Here is a 25,401-nt window from a genome sequence, read left to right on the forward strand (position 1 = left end):
CCTATTTAGGGTTCTTGGAGTGTCCTTACTAAACTAGTTTTACAAACCACTGTTTGCATTTTGACTCAGCCTCAAGACATGGCATTCTGTTAATGAGAAGATCCAGTTTTCCTATTTTCTATTCTCAACCTGGCCTCATTGTCTGAATTCTTTCTGATTGTCTTCCCACCATGGATTTGCAATGATAGAATGTTTTATGAGCACTGCCCACTTAGTTATAGCCTGATAGAAACTGATCCAGACCTGTGAAATGGAATATGGTAAACTGAGGAAACTGTTTCTTGTTGCTGTAAATGACTATGCTCTGGCTGGCTGTGACTGGAGAACTGCTAGAGGGGAACCTGAAACTGCTTGGTTATAATGGTGATAGGAATGAGAGATGCTGAGGGATGCTAATACAGGGATGCTGCCACACAGGGGAACTCTCTTCATGTCTCTATCACACCTGACAACTACCCAGCTCTTTGCATCCTACCCTTGTAGACCCACTTCCAGTTAGGGTTATGTAGGGTATGAAAGAGGCATGGGGATGCGTGGTTCCCATGAATTGCAAAAGAGGCAATATTAAGCCCAACATTTTAAGAAGGACTTGTGGACTCAAAGAAGGACAATCAGTCTAATGAGGGCCTGGGCACTAATACCATATAATGATCAGTTGAAGGAGACCAGGAATTTTTCACTTAGAAAACAAGAGATTTAGGGAGGGCGCGATAGAAGTCTTCAAGTATTTGAAAGCCTATCAATGGAAAAGGGAGACTCAAATTGTTTTTCTCGCCCCAGAAGGTACAACTAGGAGCAACTGCATGAGACAAAGGTAGTTGCATAAAGGCATATTTTAGTTTGACATAAAGGAAAGCTTCCTAATCATTAAACCAATTTGAAAATGAAAGGGGATGAATTGGAAAGTAGTAGGTTTCTAAAATTCTCTCTCTCTCTCTCTCTCTCTCTCTCTCTCTCTCTCTCTCTCTCCATATATATATATATATATATACATACATATGTATATGTATAAGTGTGTGTATGGTTATTATAATAGGTATCTTATAGGTTATTATGAGGAAAACATTGCATAAATGTATGGAGATATTTTTATTTTTCATTTGGAGAGGCATCTCAGAATTATTATTATTTTTAAATCCTTCTCTTCTGTCTTAGAATCACTACTAGTTCTAAGGTAGAAGGGCAGTAAAGACTAGGCAACAGGAGTTAAATGACTTGCCCAGGGTCACACATCATATTAGAATCCAGGACCTCCTGTCTCCAGGCCTCGCTCTCTACCTCATTAAGTCACCTAGCTGCCTCCTGGCCCAGGCAGTTTTAACTTAATATTTCACTTCCTCTTGGGAGAAAGAACCTCTTAATTCTTGATTAATCTATGGAAAATTGGGATAGAAAGAAATACCAAACTGATTGTGGTTCACTTGATTGTTTTGTTGTCTCCCCCCTCCCCACACATATTCATTAGCTGAAGAAGCTGTGAGAAAGGCTATAATCCATGGAGAAACCACACCAACAGAAGTTGTGAACATGCCTCCAGTGAAAGTGGAGGATAGAGGGGATGATTCAGCATTCCTGAAAAACAGAATACATCACAAACTCCAGAAGAAAGTTTTTGTACAGTCAAATTTTTTCCAAAATTGGGGTGAAGACCTGACTAAGGACCAGAAGATCCAGGCTTTGATACTCTTCTCTATGTACGGTTACAATGTTTACCTCAGTGACCAACTGCCTTTGAATCGATCCATTCCAGACACTCGTCCTTTCAGGTACAGTAGAAATGGTGCTGGTCTATTCAGCCCCCCAAAAATCTCTTTTTAATTAGGGATTAAACTTTTGGAGGAGTAAAGAACATGCTCTGAAGAACAAGTCAAATGGTAGAGGGGCCTATGGTCATTCTAGAAATATTTTGTTTTCTATTTTGGAGAAGGGGAAATTAAGGTTTAAGGTTCAATGCCCCATTAAAAATTCCATAACTAGTGGAAAATGAACAGAAAATTCACGAATTGAAAGAGATTTTTAGAGTAGGATGAGATCTCTGAGAGGATCAGATCCAGCTTTCCTTACCACTACTTGTACTTTCCATTTTACAGATAAGAGAACTGAGCCCTATTGCAATATCTCAGCCTTCTTTTCTTTTAGATAATCTTGGTGGGTCCACTTTGATATCTAACTCATTTTAAATCCTTCCCCCCAGTCTTCCCTTCTCCTTTCCCCAGCCTTTCCTTCTCCTACTATTTCCTTCTACCTCTAGTCTTCCCTTCTCCTACTCTTTCCTTCTCCTTTCTCCAGTCTTCCCTTCTCCTTTTCCCAGTCTTCCCTCCTCCTACTCTTCCCTTCTCCTTCTCCTACTCTTTCCTTCTCCTACTTCCAATCTTCCCTTCTCCTACTCTTCCCCTCCTTTCCCTAGTCTTCTCTCCTCCTACTCTTCCCTTCTCCTTCTCCTACTCTTCCCTTTTCCTACCTCTGTAAAATGGAGATATGAACCCTAGATTTCAATCCCCAGAAGTCCTTGGTACTTCCCAGAATTCCCTATAATCTCATCTGAGTCTCCACCTGGGTGAGATCACAAGGAGTGATCTGGCAGCAATGCCTACTTTGCCCTCTTCCATTGCAATGATGTAGTGGGTAAGCTAAGTGCAGGGGTTTTGAATGGGCAAATCAGCCCTAGGCATGTGGTTTTTCTTATTTGTATTTTCTTTATTCCTTGATTTCTAATAATCATTAATAAACCTCTTAAAATATAATATTTCTATTACTAGAAACTAAAAATTAATTTTACAGTTATGGCAACCACAAGATTTGGATAAGAACTTCTTAAATTTTTTAAGATAGCCTAGATAATGTTTTCTAAGCCATGTTTCTCCAAGTCTTTTCAGCAAAGCCTTTTGATTCAACTTGCTCCTGCTGCCTGCTTCTGGGCTCCAGTCATCCACTCCGGACCTGCTTGACCCAGATCTCTCTCCCGGTCCCGCCCTGACCTGCCCCGGCCCAGCCCCAGATGATCTCCAGCCTCTGAGCTAGACCTGCCCAGCCCAGCCCCAGGACCTAGGCTGCTGGTAGCTGCCCCAGTTTCTTCAGGAGTCACAAACCAGCTGGTAAAAACAGAGGTGTTCTTCCTTCACTACAATTAGCCTTCACGTGGGGGTCAACGAGAAGGAAGAGACTTTTCCAAACAGGAAGTTATAAGTATAACTTATTTCAAAGGGTATCTTTTGACTACAATAATTCTTTTATTTATCTCACCTGAGATTTAGGAGATAATCTCATCTCCCTGCAACTCTTTGGCCCAATTTGAGATTCCTAAAACCCACCCTCACTATGGGGGAGCAGCTCAGTGGCTCAGTGGCTCAGTGGATTGAGAGCTAGGCCTATAGACTGGAGGTCCTGGGCTCTAATCTGGCCTCAGACACTTCCTAACTGTGTGACCCTGGGCAGGTCACTTGACCCCTAGTGCCTACCTCTTACCAATCTTCTGCCTTCTGACAATAGGCATCTAAATGGATAAGAAAAAAAGAAAAATCAATGAACTTTAAAGAGACTGGAGGTTATATTTTTAAGGCATTTCAGACTCCAATGTTTTATAAAAATCTGTATTTTATTGCATTTTACTGATTGTTTTGTTTAAGGTTTAATTTTTTTTTTTGGTTTCAGTTCATATATTATGTATTCAATACTATTCTGTTACACTGAATCCTTTTAATGTACTGGGTTTTAACTACTGTTATATTCTGTTGCTTTTCCCCTATAACTATTCTGAACAAATATTATTGAATAAGCCCATATATAAAAACAGTTTTTTCTATTTTTGAATTTGTAAATTGTCACCTAAAGGATGGATAGACTTCATAAAAAAACTGGTTACAATTGTATAACAACCTTTGGAGAATTTAATGAGCTAAATATCTCAAATTGATTTAAAGGGTTTTTTTAGATATGATTTTTTAGACTTTTTTTTTCAACAACTCTGATCATTTTGCCTGCCTCTAACAGGAGGTAAGGTCCATTTTAGTAGCTGAAGTGAAATAAAATTATAATACCCACCTCCCACATTTATAAAATGTGAATGGTTGGGACATCACAGTCTCATACCAAAGGAGCTGGGAAGTTAATCCCAGGCATAATATCCCTAGATGACTCCTAAAAGAGGAGCATCTCTCATTTATAAGTCTTAAGCTCACTTTACTTCCACCAGAATGATATCTACATTTCTTGATGATGTTCTAGACCCAAATAAGTTTTACTTTGTTTAAAAATATGTTTGCCAAGGTTGAAACATTGCTACACCTGAAAAACTTGTGACAAGTATCCAGTTTCTTTAAATGTCATACAACAATTTATGTAAAATATGATAGTGGGTTTGTTTGCTATTGTAATTAATTGGGCTATTGAGAATTTTGGGGATTTTTGAACTACTGTTCTTTATAAAAAAAACTGTTACTTTGTGAAATTCATTTGCTTGCACTCACAGTGGATCATGGCCAGGTGTAAAGAGGAAATGGATCTCATTTTTGATAAGAAAGCCTTGTATTCTATATTCCTTAGCTAACAGCGTGTCAATGATTATAAGCTATATTTTTGAATTTTAAAACTCTTTTATTATTATATTTTTCTTGCATGTGCATATACTATTTCAGTTTTTTATTTTTTCCTCTCCTTTTTATATTTGAAGCACATGTCACCAGTATTAAGATTTTCACTAACTTTTTTTGACTTAGCAGTAATATAAGTTTAAAATATATTTGCTATAATGTCAATGCATGCCCCAAGAGCTTGAGACTATAAAAATGATGCCATTAATTGTTTAAAAAAATTATGGGACTTTGCTTAATGATTCTGTCTGATTCCAGGACAAAATATACAAAAGAGCCATTGCACAGGGCCAAAGAAGCACAAAGCTAAACCTGAATTGTGCCAAAAGAGCACATAGGTCAGAAAAGAAGAAACCAATCTAGGTAGGATTGATGTATTTCTAAGCCAATACAAAGGACTTGAACCTAGTGTGGGACTCGAGGTTGTGACACTTGACATATGTTAAGACATAAGCCTTCCTTGTATCCACACTCTTTGTGAAAATACTTACAGAGAATACCAAAATTTGGCTTCTACCTGGCTCCTATAATCTAGTCCCTACTCTGTCTTTCATAATGTGGCAACTTTCTGTAGTCCTGGCTACTGACTGGGTCAATGCTTAATTGCTTATGTAATTTTAATTGTGCCCTGATTCAAGGACCTGTTATAGATTTATTTTTCCTTTACTTGAAATTTTTACACATAAGACTTTGATAGTCTATATTTCATCCAGAAATTATATTTTTTTATTTGGATTTTTTTAATGTTTTTGATTTCTCTTACCAATTGATTCATATACCTCATAACTCAGCCATGCATCCCTAAGTGATCCCTGTGTTTTTCAATAACCCTCTTCATGTGGGGAATGTAAAGTTATTATTATTATTTTAAATTGCAAAGTTTAAGTTCCTCAAGAGAGTAATTTTAGGTTAAGAAACATGATACCTCTCTGAATCCAGAAACTGAACTGTTTGGAGAAGACACCATGAAGATGCTTCCACAGACCACAAGTTTCAGGAGAAGATCAAGAATGAACTTTGGGTGTGGTTGATTGAACATTTATTTGTATGTATACTCTTATGCCAAAGGGGACTGCTCCCTAACTGGCTTTTTGTGAATGTACCTAGCGATCATTTGGTTTTGTTCTCTTTTCCTCTTATTCTCAAATTATTGTAATTTCAAAGTTGGTATGTTTACAAGCCTCAGTGGAGAGACTAGTCTTCCTTGGGCCTCAGGGGGGGAATGTAAAATGAAGATTTGAACCCTAGACTTCAATCCCCAGAAGTCCTTGGTACTTCCCAGAATTCCCTATAATCTCATCTGAGTCTCCACCTGGGCGAGGTCACAAGGAGTATTTAACTGGCAGCAATGCCTACTTTGCCCTCTTCCATTGCAATGATGTAGTGGGTAAGCTAAGTACAGGGGTTTTGAATGGGCAAATCAGCCCTAGGCACGTGGTTTTTCTTATTTGTATTTTCTTTATTCCTTGATTTCTAATAATCATTAATAAACCTCTTAAAATATAATATTTCTATTACTAGAGACTAAAAATTAATTTTACACCTCCAGTCTTCCCTCCCCCCACCTCCAGTCTTCTTTCCTCCTATTCTTCCCTTCTCCTACCTCCAGTCTTCCCTTCTCCTTCCTCCAGTCTTTCTTCCTCTTTCCCCCACTTTTCCCCATTTCTATTCTTTCCAGGGTTCCCAACTAAATTTTTTCCTGCACAGCCTCCTCTGGCTCCCAAGAACTCTGGATCTCTGCTCTATAATTATGGCTTGCTTCCTTATATCAGTTAGACAAATTCTCTCATCTTCTATCTTAGAATCAAAACTAAGTATCTGTTCCAAGTCAGATGAGTAAAGGGCTAGACAATGGGGATTAAGTAACATGTCCAGAGTCACACAGCTAGGAACAAGCCTTTTAAAAACACCTTCTATGTTCCTTATATACTAGACACTATACTAAACTTGTATCATGGTCGTTTCTGTACATGCTTTATCTCTCCCATAGAACTATAATCTCATTTAGGGCAGAGGCAGTATTATTTCATTTCTTTATTCCCAATATTCTTCCACACTATCCCCACAGTACTTCACACAGAAGAGTTATTTAAGAAATATTTGTTAAAATGAATTGATGCACCTCCCTAAGAAGCTTGAATCTCATCCTATACTTGTTGGAAAGTTTTTGTGGATTCTTTCTCTGAGGAGTGAGATAATGAAAGCAGTACTCCAGAAAGTTTAATTTAGTAATTTCATTCAGTATGGATTAATGGTGGAGAGACCCGAGGAAGGCAAATTAGTGGGCTAGTTATTGCATTAATCCTGGAGTAAAGGTATGAGAACCTAAACAAAGTAGGGCATTGCCAGGAGAAATGAGGAGGATGGGACAGACTGAAGGAAAATCCATGAAGATTTGATGACTGGAGGGAGAAATCACAGATGTCTTTATGGTTTTAAATCTGGAAGACTAGGAAAATAATACTGACAAAGTAAGGAATTTGGGAGTAGAGCTGATTCCAGGAGCTAAGAAGGGGAATTCTATTTGGGTAATTTTGAATTTGAAGAGGTCCCCAGATATCCAATTGAAAACATCCTTTGAAGTCCAAAGAATGTCTCCCCTGTGGTCAGAAAGATTTAGACTAGCAAAAAAATATAGAGAAAAATTCTTTGATTGTCACTGTTTGAATCTCCTCTGCAAAAATGCTTGGGGATTAGCCATCTGTCTTGTATGAATGAGGAACTCTTCAATCATGCCTTTAATTGAGGGGGGATGAATAAGATGAATGACTTTTGGAAATTTCTTTAAAGTCTTTTCCAAATTATATAAAAATAACTAGGTCTCTTACAGGTGTCTTAATAAGAAGTATCCCCTACAACTCCCAACTCTCAGTGTTGTTATCACATTTGGGGATGAAGCTCTGTCTGTTTTACAGAGAACTATTACCAGTATCATCAATAGGACTCCTTCTCACCTGCTGAAAGAGCTCATCCTAGTGGACGATTTTAGTTCAAATGGTAAGTGAAAGTTGTCTTTGGGAAGGGTTGGACTGACAAATTAGAGTTAGCTAACAGAGAATGCTAAAGAGACAGAATGCTGATGTGACTGTATGCCAGAACAGACTTCAAATAACAACCAGATGGCAACTAGGTGACTCAATGGATAGAGAGCCAAGCCTGGAAATGGGAGGTCCAGAGTTCAAATTTGGCCTCAGACACATCCTAGATGTGTGACCCTGAGTAAGTCACTTAACTGCATTTGCCCAGCCCTTAACAGCCTTCTATCTTAGAACTAATTCTTGAGTATTGATTCTAAGACAAAAAATAAGAGGGCTTAAAAAAAACAACAGCTAGGATTTATATAGCACTTTAAAGTTTGCAAAATATTTCATGTATGATCTCATTTGATCTTCACAAGAACTGTGTGAAGTCAATGCTATGATAATTCCCATTTTACAAATGAGTAAACTGAGGCTGGGAGAACTCTGGACCTCCCATTTCCAGAACACACAGTCTTTAGTCCCAATGAGTCTCTTAATGACATTTCTCATAGATCAATAATCAATATGGTCAATTCATTGGCCATAGCAACTTGAGCAGGGGAGATTCTATATCTTTAGCTGTTGGGAATACCATTCCAACTTACCCTCAGGCCAAAACCACTGAGATGTCCATGGCTTTGACTCCTTCTTTCTGAAATAAGAATGAAGAAGCCCCTTTTCATTAGGTTACAAGATGGAGGTTGGAGGGGTGGAGTTGGCAGAGAGAAAAGTGCATTATTGAGAGCCGCCTCCCCAAACCGACCTAGAAGAAGAGGATAGAGTTATGCGTATACACCTCAGTATTAGAACTGTCAGGTCTGAACTACCTTCACTTGATGCAAAAGGCATAGAGAAGGTTGAACAGTAGAATTTTTTTATTGAACGGCTCAGTATCGTGAGAATTCGCTTAGCTTGCAGTGTGTAAGTTGTGTAATGGTATTTGGTATTTCATTGATTGATTGGCATGGTATTTGATAACACATCACGGCTGCACAAAAATCCTTCACCACCAGAATGAACGTGATTGCAAGAAGAAGCATTCTAAGGGTTGTGTTTTGTTGACAGAGGACCTAAAGGAAGATCTAGACAAACAGATCCGGCTTTACAACCTCAAGTACTCTGGGCTGTTGACGCTGATCCGTCACACCAAGAGGAAAGGAGTAGTTTCTGCCCGCCTCTCCGGGATCCAAGTCGCCACAGCAGATGTGGTGGTCTTCTTGGACGGCCATACCGAAGTGAATGTTGAGTGGTAAGTGCTCTGGGTTTACGTTTGCATGTAGGAAAGAGAAGTCATGAAGGGTTGCACTTCTTCAGGTATAGGATATAGTCCAGAGGGAAGATGGCACTAATTTCCTCCTATCCTCCATATTAAGTGAGGATGGTAGTCCTTATCCTTCCCTTGAATCCAATGTGAGTGTGATACATAAGAATGGTTCATGATCCCTGAGTTCGTCGCAGAAGAGCCCTGGAATTTAGAGGAACACTTCTCCAGACCTGTGCTGCAAGACGAAGTGCTTTTCCATGCTCTATTGTGTTTGCTGGGTCTGAGTTGGAGAGGGGCAAATCACTCGCCCTTTTATCTCAAGGAGCTATTTGATGGTTGAGCATTAAGGTATTACCAGTGATAGAAACACAGAAAGACATCTCACACTTAGGAGTATCTGATTTAGAATTCATCTTGAGCTTGGTGAGAATCCTCAATGTGTGGCAGAGGGATTCTCAGGCATTCCTTGGTACCGATCCAAACTCCTGCCCTACGGACCTCAGAGGTTCCTGAGCTACCCTTGCATATTTATTAGCAGGTTGGCTGGATATCCTGACTTACTGCATGATGGGATAAAGTACAAAAGGGAGGACTTCAGATATCTGTTATACTCTTCACCTCCTCTCACTGATGTTTCCCACTATAATCTAAAATTTGTCTGATTCTGTTCTAGGGCAGAGCCCATCTTAGCTCGGATCCAGAAAGACCACACTGTGATCGTGTCACCCATAATTGACAACATTCTTTCTAACACCTTGGAAGTGGACCAGTATCCTCTGACTTCCTCTGGGTTTGATTGGAGGCTATATGGTCACTATGACTATTTGTCAGTCAACTTGAAGGATGACATTATCCCAATAAAGTAAGTCTGGAGAGTTTGCAAAAGGAAGGTCCTGGGGGCAGCTGAGTGGCTCAGTGGATTGAGAGCCAGGCCCAAAGATGAGAGATCCTAGGTTCAAATCTGGCCTCAGATACTTCCCAGCTGTGTGACCCTTGGAGCCAATTGGCTCCAAGACAGAAGGTAAGGGTTTAAAAGAAAAATACTGTGTATTGGCTCCAAGACAAAAGGTAAGGGTTTAAAAGAAAAATACTGTGTATTGGCTCCAAGGCAGAAGAGTGGTAAGGGATAGGCAATGGGAGTCAAGTGACTTGCCCAGGGTCACACAGCTGGGAAGTGTCTGAGGCCAGATTTGAACCCAGAACCTCCTGTCTCTAGGCCTCTCAATCCACTGAACCACCCAACTCCCCCCCTCCCCCAATACATAGTATTGATTTCAAGACAGAAGGTAAGGGTTTAAAAAAAAAAAAGGTCCCACACCTCTGGGAGGCAGAAATGCTATGCTTCGGTTTAGGTTTCCTTCTCATTAGATGAGTGTCCTTACAATAACTTGAGACAGATGTATACAGTGAACCACCAGAAATTGTTCAATTATGTGGAGCTTTTAAGATCACTTATGGACCAACTCATTGACCTCAGGCAAAATGTTTCCCAGGTTTTGAGTTTCTAGTTTAGTCTAGCCCAGGGTCTTAAGGTTGTAAAGCTGGATCTGTTTGTCTAGATCTCCCTTTAGGTCCTCTGTCCATAAAATACAATCTTTATAAATTTCTTAGTGCAATAATATTGACTTTCTCCTTTACACCTAAACCTGAACCTTCCCACGTTTTAGCAGAGAAGTTAGTAGTAACTCTTCAATTGTGCATTCATGCAGGAGTCCTACCATCACGGATTTCTTTGCTGCAAGCAGAACATTCTTAGAGGAGATTGGGTCTCTGGATATTGGGATGCTGTTCTATGGAGTAGAAAAAACAGAACTGAGTCTGAGGGTATATTTCTGCTGTTCTTTCTGTTTTTGTTATAAATACAGTTCAACAGGGATCAAACTGTGATTTGATTTCTCAAATAGCATTCTGTAATGCACGCTTAGATGCAGTTTTGTGTAATCTGTTTCACTGATTTAAAAAAAAATCAATTAATTATGAAATAGCTCGATAGTTACTATTTTACGATATTTAAGTTCTGCTTCTCCAAGTCACCCTTTCATTATATTTTCCTTAGTATTTTTTTATTTTTCCATATGCCTTTTGTTATTTCATCTAGTTCTATAAATCATATGACTGGAAACCCACTAACCCTATCTTGTTCTATTGGAGGCACATAAGTGTTTGTTGAATTGAATTTAGGACTAAAGTATCACAGATTGAGATCTAAAAGGGATTTTAAAGGTCATCTAGTCCAATGCTCTCATTTTATAGATGAGAAAAATAAGGAAGGCCTGGAGACGTTAAGTGACCATCAAATTTGGAATTGAAGGTGAGAGCGTTTGGAGATAGAGTTTAGAAATGGGCTATAGTACGTATTCTTTCTAGAATAGAAATGACAAATTCTGTATTTCCCAGACCAATGCTCTGAGAAAGAAGCTAGAGATGGGTTTTCATATGTAGGAGTCTTACAGATTATTGAAATTTTAAATAATACTACTGAGTGGTAGAAAGGGACTGAAGTAAAACTTAATAGGAGACCAATATTTTATTCTTCTGCCTCTTTTCCTGTCAAGAAAAGTTTAGATTCTACAGGCGCAATGAACATCTGCCTAAAAGTTATCTGTGGGAGGTCTTGGAGCCACCCAACTAGAAAAACAAAAGCATGTTTTCTTTCACTATTGCCCACTTAGTCAAAGGAAAGGAAAATTGGGGACAGAAGGCACCAGGGAAGTCAGGGGCAGTGAAACTGGTTTTGTATATTTGGTTATACATTTTGTCATCTAGAGAGTAAGCCAATTGATGAGCAGATTTTCATTGAGAAACAATGCAAACTAATGAAAAGAATACAGGAGTATGAGTCAAGAGCCTACTTTTAGTACAGTCTCTAATATTATGTGACTATGAAAACTTCTCTGGTATTTCCCCCTTTTCAATGTTCATAGCTGTCTAAAACATACCATTACATCAGGTTTTTACAAATTTCAGGGTATGTTTGATGAGGGTGGATGGTAAGGCTGTTGCTCCAAACTATGTCCAAAATGATGGCATACTCCAAGTGACAATGAATAGTAGTGGTATGGCTGGATCAAAGGGCAGGCAATCTTTTAAAGCCCTTTGGGCATAATTCCAAATTGCCTTCCAGAATGGTTGGATCAATTCACAACTCCACCAGCAATGCATTAGTGTCCCAATTTTGCCACATACCCTCCAGCATTTATTATTTTCCTTTACTGTCATATTGGTCAGTCTGTTAGGTGTGAGATGGTAATCCAGAGTTGTTTTGATTTGCATTTTTCCAATCAGGAGGGATTTAGAGCATTTTTTTCATGTAATGATCGATATTTTTTATTCCTTCATCCTGTTAATGGAAGGAATCAAAAGGGACCTCTTCTCTGATCACTGAGAAAAAAGTTCTCTACAAGAGATAAGATAGGAAAAAGATTTATAGTATGAGTTATTCCAGAAAAGTGTCTCAAGAGAAAGCATAATGGTGGAACTTAAATGCGAACTTTTAAAACCAAATGATACTCAAAAAACCAAAAACCTTGTTTAGGCCAATATATTTTGCATTTTACCAAACATAACATGGATACGTACCTCCTTTTTTGCATGCAGGTATGGCAATGTGGAGGGAAAATTGAGATTTTACCATGTTCTCGAGTTGCTCATTTTCCACAAACCATTGAACCCTCTCCTCTGATGATTTTACCCCTCATGAAATATAACGCTCTTCAAGTGGCTGAAGTCTGGATGGATAAGTACAAATACATGGTCTACTTAGCTTGGAATCTACCTCTGGAGGTTCGTTGTGGAATTCAAACTAGAAGGGAAAAGCAGAGTGGGAGGGAGAAGGGAAGGACATAAAGAAGACTCATGGGGGATAGTTCTCCTCCCAGAGAGCCATCTGATAGAACAACAGATTTCACACTTATGTGTGACAAGGTACCAACCATCTCAAGGGTGGTTCATAGGCAAGCTCCATTTTCCCATGGCTGATGGTGATATATAGAAATAACAGCTTTCTGGTATCTCTATTTGTATGTGAAGCAGGCTGATGCTAGTTAATTGTCATCTTCAAAAGTGTGTGTATCAGTAATCTTATGGACTTAGCCTGCTTTCTCTAAGACCCTTTCATCCTATTCAGAGTACTATGATGTAAACAATTCCTTGATAAAAGGGAATATTTACTCCATATAATTTCATGGAAAACTTTCCATGCTTTTCAGTATTCATCATATTTGTCCTTCCTGATAGTACAGTGATATATCATTTGATTCATGTGCCACAGTTTGCTTATCCATTCCCCAATCCAGAGTCACAGAGATGACCATTTGCACAAGGGTTATGAATAGATGCTTAGGCTTTTTTGGCTAACTACTTTTTTTTTTAGCTTGAAATTTTTTATTTAATTAATTAATTTAGAATGTTTTTCCATGGTTACAAGATTCATGTTCTTTCCCTCCCCTCCCTCCTATAGCCAACACACAATTCCACTGGGTTTTACTTGTGTCATTGATCAAGACTTATTTCCTTTTTATTGATATTTGCACCAGGGTGATCATTTAGAGTCTACATCCCCAAATATGTCCCCCTTGACCCATGTGATCAAGCAGTTGTTTTTCTTCTGTGTTTCTATTCCCACAGTTCTTCCTCTGAATGTGGATAGCATTCTTCCTCATAAGTCCCTCAGAATTGTCCTGGATCGTTGCATTGCTGCTAGTAGAGAAGTTCATTATGTATGATTGTGCCACAGTGTATCCATCTCTGTGTACACTGTTCTCTTGGTTCTGCTCCTTTCATTCTGCATCAGTTCCTGGAGGTCGTTCCAGTTCACACAGAATTCCTCCACTTTATTATTCCTTTTAGCACAATAGTATTCCATCACCAACATGTACCACAATTTGTTCCTCCATTCCCCAATTGAAGGGCATCCCCAAATTTTCCAATTTTTTGCCACCACCAAGAGCACAACTATGAATATTTTTGTACATGTCTTTTTTCTTGTTATCTCTTTGGAGTACAAACCCAGCAGTGGTATGGATGGATCAAAGGGCAGATAGCCTTTTAGCACCCTTTGGGCATAGTTCCAAATTGCCTTCCAGATTGGTTGGATCAGTTCACAACTCCACCAGCAGTGCATTAATGTTGACTGACTACTTTAATGTGTGCTTGCTAATGTGACTTGAGATCGGAATTTCTGGGCTCCACAATCATGCTTGGCTTTCTTACCCTTTTATTAAGTCCTAAGAAGATTGAATTAAATTGGCCATATCAAAAGTGTCAGTGCATGGTATTGATATCCATGATGGTATCAATCCATCCTTCCATTATTCAGAAAGGAATTATTAAGTGTTTATTTTAAGTGAAGACAAAGATAAACTTGGTACTGCGCTAAGCATAGGGAATACAAGTAAAAACAGTTCCCGTGCATTCTAACCAAGGAGATGACATGCACATAAAAATGGCAGACACAGAATATAACTATAGAGTGGCAGAAGGTAAACAGAGAGGGAAAGTCACTAGCAGCTAGGAGGGAGGGGAACCAGTAAAGGACTACAATGGAAGGTAACATTTGAGTTGAATATTGAAGGAAGTTGAGTTCTAGAAGTAGAGGTGAAGAGAGAGAGGATTCCGGGACAGCTAGAGGAAAAGCATGAACATGGGGGAAACATTGAATAGACTTGTCTGGCTTTGCCATGGAGTAGGTGGAAGAGCACAAAGTGCAAGAAGGCGTTAAAAATAGGAAAAGATTAAGTTGTGGGGAACTTTAAATGCCAGAAAGAGATTTAAAATGGATTCTTGAGATAATGGGCAACTAGTGGAGTTTATTGAGTATGTATGTGATATCTGTCCTTTAGGAAAAAATCAGTGTATTGTGCAAATGGATTGGAGCGTGGAGAGACTTGAGGCAGGGAGGTCAGTTATTAAACTTATTTTAGCAGTCCAAGTGATGAGGGTCTGAACTGGGGGGATAATAGTATGAGTGGAAAGAAGGGGGTGGATCCAGGAGATGTTCTGGAAGAAAGAAATAAGATTTGATGATGAATTGGATTAGTGAGAGTGAGGGTAAGGAGTTGAAGATGATACTGAAATTATAAACCTGAGGAAACTTGAGGAAGATGCCTTTGACAGCAATAAAGAGGTTCAGAAGAGGGATGGATCTTGTGATAAAGGTCATGAGTTCTGTTTTGAACATGTTGAGTTGGAGATGCCTATGGGACACCTAGTATCTAACATGGAATGTCTAGTAGGTGGTTGTGAAGATCTAGAAAAGGAGATTGAGAAAGCCCAAACAGGTAAGAGAAAAACCAAGAGGGAGCAATGTTGTAAAAAACTAGACAGAACATCTAAAGGTAATTGATAGCGTCAAAGGCTCTGGGGGTGTCCAGAAGGATGAGAACTGTGAAAAGACTATTGGATTAGCAAATGAGATCACTGATAACTTTTGAGAAAACAGTTTCAGTTGAATTGTGAAGCTGAAAGCCAGATTTAAGAGACTTTGCAAGAAAGTGAGTGGAAGGCGCATTTAAGTGTCTCAGTGGGTAGAGAGTCATGCCTGGAGAAGGAAGGTCCTGGGTTCAAATCTAGCCTCAGACACTTCCTACCTGTGTGACCCTGGGTAAGATACTTAATCCTTATTAGATTTTAATTTTTTTTAAAGAAAGAAAACGAGTAGAAAATAAATGGAGACACTGAGTATTATATGTCTTTTTTAAGGCTTAGCAGACCAAGGATAAGAGATATAGGATTATAGCTAGCATGGATGGTAGGATTTAGAGAGTTTTCCCCCCCCTAAAAACATGGAGTAGAATGGTCATGTTTCTAGGCAGCAGAGAAGGAATTAATTTACAGAGAAAAATTGAAGATCATGTAGATACTGGATATGATAATGGGGGCAATCTGCTGGAGAATTTGGGAGGGAATAAGATCAAGGATGTATGTAGAGAAGTTGCCTTGGAAAGGAGAAGAACCATCTCTGTGTAAGTCAAAATTGAAAGAGGAGTTAGTGGAGGAAGACATCAGAGAGATGTGAGGTAAAGATAAGAGAAAAAGAGAAAGTTCTCAATAAAGGGAAAATTTAGGGAAAATCAATATGTATATTGATGCCCCCTAGTATGAGAGCAGGAGTTGGGATAGTGAGCTAGCCTATAAAACAGTCACAAAACTCACTGTAAAAAGATAGAACATGTCCTGGAAGTCAGTTGATAATAGCCACCAAGATTTGGATTCAGTAATAAATTTGGACAGAACTAAAGTCTAGAAGTGGCACTGAGGAGTGAAGAGTATTGTTTCCCCTCTAATGACTGGGATCAGTGAGTTGTTATGCATGAAAGAAAGTATAAACTTTGCTGGCCAAGGATACTGTGTTTACCTGGGTGGATTTAGGTCTTGGTAAGTACTAGAAGAAGGAAAGAATAAGAGAGAAAGAAGTTTAAAATAAAAACAGTTTGTTAATTATGGGTCCAGAATCCAGGATAAACCAGCTACCTTTCTAAACATGTGAGAATATAGACTTCTTATTTATGAGTGAAATCCCAACTGTTTCCAATGGAGTCACCTATAGAAAATAGCCTTTTTCATCAGTTGAGAGGCATGAAACTTTATGGTAAATATATGATAACCTCCACAAAGCAATTCTGGCAAATATTTATGATATCAAGCAATTTGACACTGATTTCAAGGTTTCAAGCTACTGCTGCTACCCTCTTTTCAGGAAAACTCCAGAATGTGAAGGTTGCTCACATCCCTGAACAAATACTCATTCAGCTTCAGGAGTGCCCATTAATCCTGATAGTGATCAAGGAGTTATACATCTGAAGGCACAAGTGGGTCCCTAAACCATATGGTTTCTTTGCAGAGTCATGGAATGGATTTTGGAGTGGTGTCTTCCTGGCTAGAACTCCGCAAGAAACTGAAGTGTAAAAATTTTGACTGGTACCTCAGAAATGTTTACCCAGTTCTGATGCCAATTCAGAACATTGTTGGCTATGGAGCCGTAAGTACCCAAAGTCCCCATTTTTCCTTTTCCTTTTTCTTTTTCCTTTCTGGGATCCTTTGTCATTTAATTCCTTTTCTTTATCCACTTTCTCAAGTTTCTCCCCAATTTCCATCACTCTATTGACCCCATAATCAGGATTCCCTTTCTTTCATAAGAATGCTCTGCCCTTGTATTTTATCTCCCGTTTTTACGATCTTTTCTTTTCAGTATCTCAACTAACCCACCTATTTGTTTAAGAAATACAATCATCTGACTTTAAACACATGCACACACACACACACACACACACACACACACACACACACACACACCACACACACACACACATTCCCAAGAATCTATTTAGGGTCTAGAACTGGGGGACAAGTCAATGTTCTCAGGATCTAGAAGCACCAAACCAGCACTACTTTATGACCTCCTTGCCTTTTTCTCAATAACTAGAAAATACTTTTTGGACTCCCACAGGTCTGCTTTCATTTAGCTAAATTCCATCTTGTGGCACTCACCATTGTGAGAAGGCAAACCCTTGGTAGATATCATGCATCTCTTTCCTCCATCTTTGCTCACCAGGAGTGACCTCTTTTACTCCTACAGATGAAAAACTCTGTGAATGAAATGATCTGCATGGACCAGGGAAACATCGAAGGAAATACCCCAACCATGAATCATTGCAATGGGTACAGACAACAGGTATTCTTTATAGATGGGATTCTCACAACAGGTTATGGCTCAGCCCCTCATGAGCATTCTTGGGTTTTGTAGGGGTTCCGGAGTTTGGATTGGGAGGAGAATATTCAGGGTGAAGGAAATCAATCGATCAGTCAGTATTTATTGTGCCATAGTGTTACATACTATGTGCCAGGTCCTGTGCTGGGCACTGGGGATATAAATACAAAAGTGAGACAATCCCAGCGTTTGGGGAGCTTACATGCTACTTGGAAGAAAGACCAGTGTCAGGGAAGGGAATAAATATTCATAGTCAGTTGTAGGCACTGTGGGTAGAACTTAGGGCAATAGATTGTCATTCTCTTTGAGTAGGAATGCGAATATTTATTTGATTATTGTTCCCTAAAGAAGAGGTAGAAAATAAAAGAAGGGACAGTATATGTGTGGCAATAGGGCAATGGTAAGATGTCCATGTTGGCATCCTTTATGTCTAAGTGTTTGAGTATATGAGATGACACATGGTGTAGGGCCAGCAAGATAAAACAAATTGAAAAGAGAATTGATTTACTCTCATGTCCAATTGAGTTTTATGGTTCCATATCTGTACTTTGACCATCATGTTTTGTACAAAGTAAGCACTTGGTCAGGGCTTAGGGAGTGAATGAAGCTCTCCTCCAGATTCTCTCTGGAAAAGTCCAGGACACAATGATTTTCTCAGATCCATGGTGGAATGAAATGTGAAATAAGGGTTAGTGGCAATGACATGTCAGTGAGATAAGAGAATCTGGGGGAGTGAAGTTGGAACAAACTGGATTAGCCAACTGGGCCAGTAATGGTGAATTCTCTCTTCAGACTCCTAGCTTCTTCATCCAATCAATGTAAGTACTAGAATTCGACATTAATAGTTTGCTTTCTCTATTCCATGACAATGTTTGTCATTTAGAGCTCCAGGAATTGATCTAACTCCCTTCTTCTCAACTTGTTGATTCTCAACACTTTTCACTCCAGTTTCTCCTTCCTTCTCTTAGTGACTTTATTTGACTAGTTCACTTCTTCACTTCCCTAACAGGAAGGTGAGGTCATCATGGTCTTTTAACATAGAGAAGCACCCAGAAGAGAGAAAACAAGAATATAAGTGTGAACAAAAGGTCTCCAAAGAGATTGAAAGGGAAAAAGAGATCAAGAGCACAGATGGAAGGGTTCCAAAAGTTGAAGTCACATAGTTAGGACTTCACACTTTATACTTTCCATTTCAGCATGCTTAGTCTAAGGACATTTTACTCTTTCTTTTTTTTTTTCTTAAAAAAATTTTTTTTAAACCCTTACCTTCCATCGTGGAGTCAATACTGTGTATTGGTTCCAAGGCAGAAGAGTAATAAGAGCTAGGCAATGGGGGTTAAGTGACTTGTCCAGGGTCACACAGATAGAAAGTATCTGAGGTCAGATTTGAACCCAGTACCTCCCATCTCTAGGCCTGACTCTCAATCCAATGAGCTACCCAACTGCCCCCCATTTTACTCTTTCCATTTTGTTGCTTAGCCAATTTATTTTATTCAGCATTTATCGTGTCATAGTATTACATACTTCATGCCATATCCTGTGCTTGGCACTGGGAATATCTGACTCTTGGTGATCCCATTTGAGGTTTTAATAGCAAAGATACTGAAGTGGTTTGCCATTTCCTTCTCCAGCTCATTTTACAGATGGGGAAACTGAGGCAAACAGTGCCTTCCCCCAGGCAACATAGCTAGTAAGTACCTAAGGCCAAATTTGAACTTAGATCCTCCTGCCTCCAGGGTCAGTGCTCCATCCACTATGCCACCTAGCTGCCATTATTCTTTCCTATCACATGTCCGGTTTAATAAGAAAACTCCAACCTCTGTCATAGCTTTCCCCTTTTGGTGGGAATTAGCTGGGGTTTAATGGTATAAGGTAGGCTGTGAAAGAAGCCCAGAATGGAATAGGCAAATAGATTAGGGTTTCCTAAGAGCAATGTCTGTGTTCTTTGTCCAGATTGGTTGCTTTCTACTGAAGGACATACCCTCTTTCTTTTCAGTTTGTCTACTATCACTTGACTGGAGAACTGTATGTTGGACCGCTCAATGCAGACATATATTCAAGTGACCGATGCCTGACAGACCCTGGAGAAGGATGGAAACCAGAATTAGTGTCATGCCAAGACGCAACACTGAAAAAGCTAAACATGTATTGGAATTTTAAGCAGGTAATTAAAATGCAGCTACCCCTCCCACATGGTGATTTTCCCTGGCACAGTTTCAATATATCATGAGTCGGCAAAAGAAATTAAATGAAAATGTGGGAGAATTTTGCAGAAGCTGCAGACAACACATGAAAGCCCCAGGATGACATAGAAAAAGTTTAAAAATTCAGAAATACATAAATTATTTGTATAGTAGTATATAATATCAACATATTTTATCTAGTCATATCAGAAATAGATACAATTTCTTTTTAAAGTTAAAATAGATAAAAAATTAAATTTGCAAAAAGAACACAAAAGCCAGCAAATGACTCAAAAACGCTTAAAAAGTTTAGTAACTAATACTTATGTGTTATTTGTGTCTATTACCTATACAGTATGCATTTTACCGTTTAATAACATAAATGAACAGCTTCACAATTTTTTTTCTTAAAATTAAATTTGTAGTAAAAGAACGGTGGTTCCATAGGTAAGTACCAGTAAGGAATTTCAAAGGTTATTTTTTTAGAATGTCTTTTGATGGGGACAGCCAGGTGGCTTAGTGGATAGAAAGCCAAGTCTAGAGACAGAAGGTTCCAGGCTCAAATCTGGTCTCAGACACTTCCTAGTTGTGGAACATTGGAAAAGTTACTTACTCTTCATTGTCTAGCCCTTACTACTATTCTGCCTTGGAACCAATAAGAGAGAAGGTAAGGGTTTAAAAAAATATATCATAAATGTCTTTTGTTATATGTGTGGTGTGCTCAGTATTATTCCCCTCAAATTTGTTTCATTTTAAAAACTTCAAATTTATTTCATTTTTTAAAAACTTCTTTCTTATGAATAATACGGAAATAGGATTTGAGTGATAATATATGTATAACCCAGTGGAATTGCTTGTCAGCTCCAGGAGAGGGGAGGGAAGAGGAAAGGGAGATAACAAGAATCAAGTAACCATTGGGAAAAAAATAAAACAAAAATAAAACTTTTTTTGTACATTGACTTATATATATATAGCCGACAATCAAATACTTAACCCAAATTTTACAGTAAGGTGCTATAAATACTCCATAAAGGAAAAATAAAATTTAGACTTCTCTGGTACAATGGAAGGGCCAAAAGTTTTTATATGGATTTTCCAGATCTCAGGGGTGCCATTCCCTTAATGCCTGTGGGGATGTCTATAATATCTTATTTTTATGCCTGGACAAGTTTAGATGTGATATGTAGAACATAAGAAATTGTTGATGGTTTTAAAGCAGTTTTTAAGTGATGAAATCCATGTTTTAAGGAGAATAATTAGATATGTGTAGATTGGATTAGAAAGAGGAAATAATGGTGAATGGGTATGTGGAAATAGTTAAGAGACTTTAAATAATCTAAGTATGAGAAGATAAGTTTAAGTAGAGATATAGTAATAGGAATTTGTTTTTAAAAATAATATCTTATTGATATATTTTATTTTTATATTATTATTGTTTTCTAAAGTGTCCTTCCTCTTATTCCCTGAGAGCCCCTTCATATAACAAATAGTGTTTTAAAAGAGAAAAAAGAAAAAGAAAAGTAAAAAAAAACACAACCAATAAATGCACTAAAAAACATGTGCAATTCCTGTGCTCCCCCCATTTTTGCAAAGGAGTGGGTTGGGAGTATCCTCATATCTCTTCTTTTGAGTCATTCTTAATCTTTATAATCTTGAAAATTTCACTTTTGATTGTGTGTGTGTGTGTGATTGTTCTTTTCACTTATGAGGGACATGTTTTGAAGACATTTCAAAGGAAGAATCGTGACAGATTAGAGTGCTAGATTAACCAAGAAGGGGAAATTTGATGAGTATAAATGTAAAAGCCCTACTTTTTGGTGTAAAAACACAATTGCTTAAGTATAGATTAGTTCAATACAACAAATAAACTGTGCACTATTTAGTGCTCCCCTCTCAAGTATATTGGCCCATGAATCACTATTCCCCTCTCTTCTCCAGTACCTGACCTTATTCTAAAAGATTCTAACACTTATGTTGATGCTCTTTGAAGCTTCCTAACCTCCTAATTTCTCATTCTCCCCAAATCCCATGACCTGCTCTTCTATTCCACCTCAAATAACAAAGGGATGACCATGCTCTGGATCTCACTGTTACTCAGAAATGTTCTAGTTATTTGAATAAAAAATCAGACATTTCTCCATTCTCTCTCCCTCTATGCTTCACCCTCCTTAAACCTGCTCCTCATTTTTATTAGTGATCTCACATTGTTCCATCTTTTTTCTGACTCAGATTCTTTTTTTCCCTTCCAATCTTGACCCAATGGTTAACCATCCAAAACCACACTGTCCTATATTCTTAAATCTCTTGCAATTCTGTACTATTAAAAAAACAACAACAACAACTTTACCTTATGTCTTAGAATTGATACTGTGTGTTCGTTCCAGGACAGAAGAGCAGTTAAGGGCTAGGTAATGGGTGGAGGTTAAGTGACTTGCCCAGTGTCACACAGCTATGAAGTGTCTGAGACCAGATTTGAATCCAGGACTTCTTGTCTCTAGGCCTGGCTGGCGGTCCATCCAATGAACCAATTAGCTGTCCCTAAAGTCCTGTACTATAGTTACTCATCCTTTGCAAGACTCCAACCCTAGCTTGCTCCCACCATCTGCCATCTCTATCTGTGCAAATGGAGCTGGAAGAAGTCAAATGACGTGCTAACTGGACCAACTAACAATTCATCCTTTCTAACTTTAACTGGGCAACTTTGCACTGCAAAAAGGCAACCTTTTCATTTTTTTACTCATTTATTCCCTATTCCATTCCACACTGAAGTTATTCAAAACCTTTTCTTCTTTCCTCAAACCTTCCTCACCTCCCTAATCCCTTTTACAATTAAGGACCTTTTCACTTTTGCAAAGGAATATCCCTTCAAAACATATACCTCTCTACTACATTTGAAAAAGAAACTTTTCTCTTTACCCTTCCTCATCATTTCTCATGAGTTTAATGATCATCTCTATACAAATGACTCACAGATATTTTGTTGTTGCTGTTTGGGCATTTTTGTGTGTGTCCAACTTTTTTGTGATCTCCTTTGAGGTTTTCTTAGCAAAGATTCTGAAGGAATTTGTAATTTCCTTTTCTAGATCATTTTACAAGTGAAGAAAATGGAGCAAATAGGGTTTAAGTGACTTGTCCAGGGTCATGCGACTAGTAAGTATGTCTGAGGCTAGATTGGAACTCAGGAAGATGAGTCTTCTTGTCTCCAGACCCATCATTGTATCCACTGTACCACCTAGGTACCTTAAAGTAGTGAGAATAGTATAGTTAATTCATGTTATATATAATATATTATATATGTATAATATATGTTATGTATAGTGTGTATATATACACATATATATCTTCACAATATTACACACACGCACACACACACACACACACACACACACACACAAGCTTTTTCCTGAGCTTCAGTCTCATATCATTAGCTGTCTGTTGGACATCTCAGAAGGGATATCTTCTTAGTATCTCAAATTAATCATATTCAAAACCAAACATAGTCTTGCCTCTCAAATCCTCCATTCTTCCCAACCTCCATATTTCTGTTGAAAGTCCATCATTCTTCCAATCTTCCAGTTTCATAATCTGTGCTTTATTCTCCTCTCTTCACACTCCATCACCCCACATAGATAATGAATCACCCAATCTGAACATTTCTACTTCCATCGTATCTCTTATCTGAACTGTTCTTTCTAATCATATAGCCCTCATCACCACTGACCTACTATTGAAATGCCCTGACAAATTATCTCCATGTCTCAAGTCTCTCCGCATTCTAGTCTAATTCTCTAAACAGCTGCCAAAGAAATTTCTCTTAATTGGAGGTCTGACCATGTCACTTCCCTACTCCATCAACTTGAGTTGATTGGCCCCTAAGATAAAATATAAACTTCTCTATTTAGTTCTTTTGGATTTTTAAAAAACCCTTAGAATCTTAGAATCAATACTATGTATTGGTTCTAAGTTGGAAGAATGGTAAGGGAGAGGCAATGATGTTAAGTGACTTGCCCAGGATACAGTGCTAGAAATGCGTGATGTCAGATCTGAACCCAGGATCTCTCATCTCCAAGCCCAATTGGCTCTCTATCCACTGGGCCACCTAGCTTCCCCCTTGAATCTTTTCTTAAATAACATCTTAGGGAATGTGAGAGTTTCTTCCAAGCACAGCCCTAGGCACAGATACAGGAAGAGGAGAGTTGGAGCTGCCAGTGCATGAAGCCTGGGCTATTTCAAAACTATTCCTCTTGTGTCTTCTTATCCAGGGAGCATCCATCACCAACAAGGACACTAATCGGTGCTTAGAAGTCAGTAAGCGTTCCCCTGGATCCCATATCCTTGTCCTCCAGAAATGCACTGGACAAAGATGGACAATCCAACACACAGTCAGAAATTGGGGGATCTCAAGTACCCTCAGTAAGAATGGAAATGGCGGGTGACAACATGAGGGACCTTGGATCTGAGGATACGTATCCCTGCCATGAGAAGATGGTCTACTTTCAAACATGTACTAAGTGGGACTCTCTCCTGTACATGGGAATAAAAGTTTTGACATTAGCATAATAGAAAATGAGTGTCATAGCCATAAATGGGGTATAGGTATGGAAGAGCAGTTTTGGATGGAAACTGGGGAAGAAGAATGAGGAAAGAGGGTCAAGAATATATAGTTAAGCTTTGTTTTTATAACATTCCAAAGAATACCATCTATAGTTATTCCAGATATTAGAGACTTGTTGAAATGTGATATCCTGTGCGATTATTGCTTCAGTTGGGAAAGCAGAGCCATAGATGAAGAGTGTAAAAGCTGTTCTTGGGATTCTGCTAGGTGTACCGAGTTTACATATACTATATTTGCACTCTCTACTTTCTTTATGTCTTCACTTACTCAGACTCCTGGGCAGTCTTTGTTCCATGTGAGGTTTTGGGTCCTTAGATTTTCTTTTAAAAAATCAGGGGAATCCCTGAAGAAATCTCAGTGTTTCTCTTGATTTTAGAAAGCCCTAAATTTAGCAGCCCTCCTCTCCCCTTTACAGAAATGTGTATGGTCAGCAGGACATCAGGGCAAAGTGTGGCTACTTATGTAGTCTCAGGTACCCACCAAGTCCAAAGGACTCCAAACTTACCCGGGAGTGGGAGTTTTTCTTCCTTTAGATAACCAGAGAGCAGAAAGCTTCCCAGGGGAATGAAGGCCAATCAGGTCCCCGAGCTGCTTTCTCTCCTTTCAGGAAAAACAAACTCCTGTACCTGATGCAAAGGAGCAGCTATACAAAGACACTTCTTGTAGGGAAATACTGGTAGATATTAGTCTTATGGCAAGCAGGAAGTTTTTAGGTCTATGTTTTATGCAACCAAAAACTTTCAACTAACTATAATTCTCACTGAGTAGAACAGTTTGCCTTGAGAGGTGATGGGTTCCTCTTTATTAAAGATGTTGTCAAGCAAAGGCTGGGCAATGCCTTGACATGTATTTTACAGAGTATATTCTTATTCAGATATGGGTTAGATAAGATGGTACTTGAGGTAGTTTCTTGGAATTCTATTATTCTGGTTGGTCTTCATAACCTTTACCAGACATAGACATTTGGCTGGTGGCATCAATCTGATTTTTAAGAAGAATTTCCAGGAAAAAAATGAAAATATA

The 25,401-nt window shown here is 38.6% G+C and overlaps 1 protein-coding gene across 1 annotated transcript; it reads left to right on the top strand.

The window, feature by feature from the left end:
• The first annotated feature begins 1,478 nt into the window (after window positions 1–1,478).
• GALNT8 (polypeptide N-acetylgalactosaminyltransferase 8) lies at window positions 1,479–24,308 on the top strand. The gene is made up of 10 exons (XM_056801009.1): window positions 1,479–1,766; window positions 7,420–7,586; window positions 8,675–8,858; window positions 9,547–9,735; window positions 10,583–10,697; window positions 12,471–12,656; window positions 16,714–16,851; window positions 17,449–17,544; window positions 19,577–19,744; window positions 24,026–24,308. The coding sequence occupies exons 1-10, from the start codon at window positions 1,528–1,530 to the stop codon at window positions 24,197–24,199; spliced, it is 1,656 nt and encodes a 551-aa protein (XP_056656987.1). The 5' UTR covers window positions 1,479–1,527; the 3' UTR covers window positions 24,200–24,308.
• Window positions 24,309–25,401: the final 1,093 nt, after the last annotated feature.

This window comes from Monodelphis domestica, chromosome 5 (assembly GCF_027887165.1).
Source record: "Monodelphis domestica isolate mMonDom1 chromosome 5, mMonDom1.pri, whole genome shotgun sequence".
Classification (NCBI taxonomy): Eukaryota; Metazoa; Chordata; class Mammalia; order Didelphimorphia; family Didelphidae; genus Monodelphis; species Monodelphis domestica.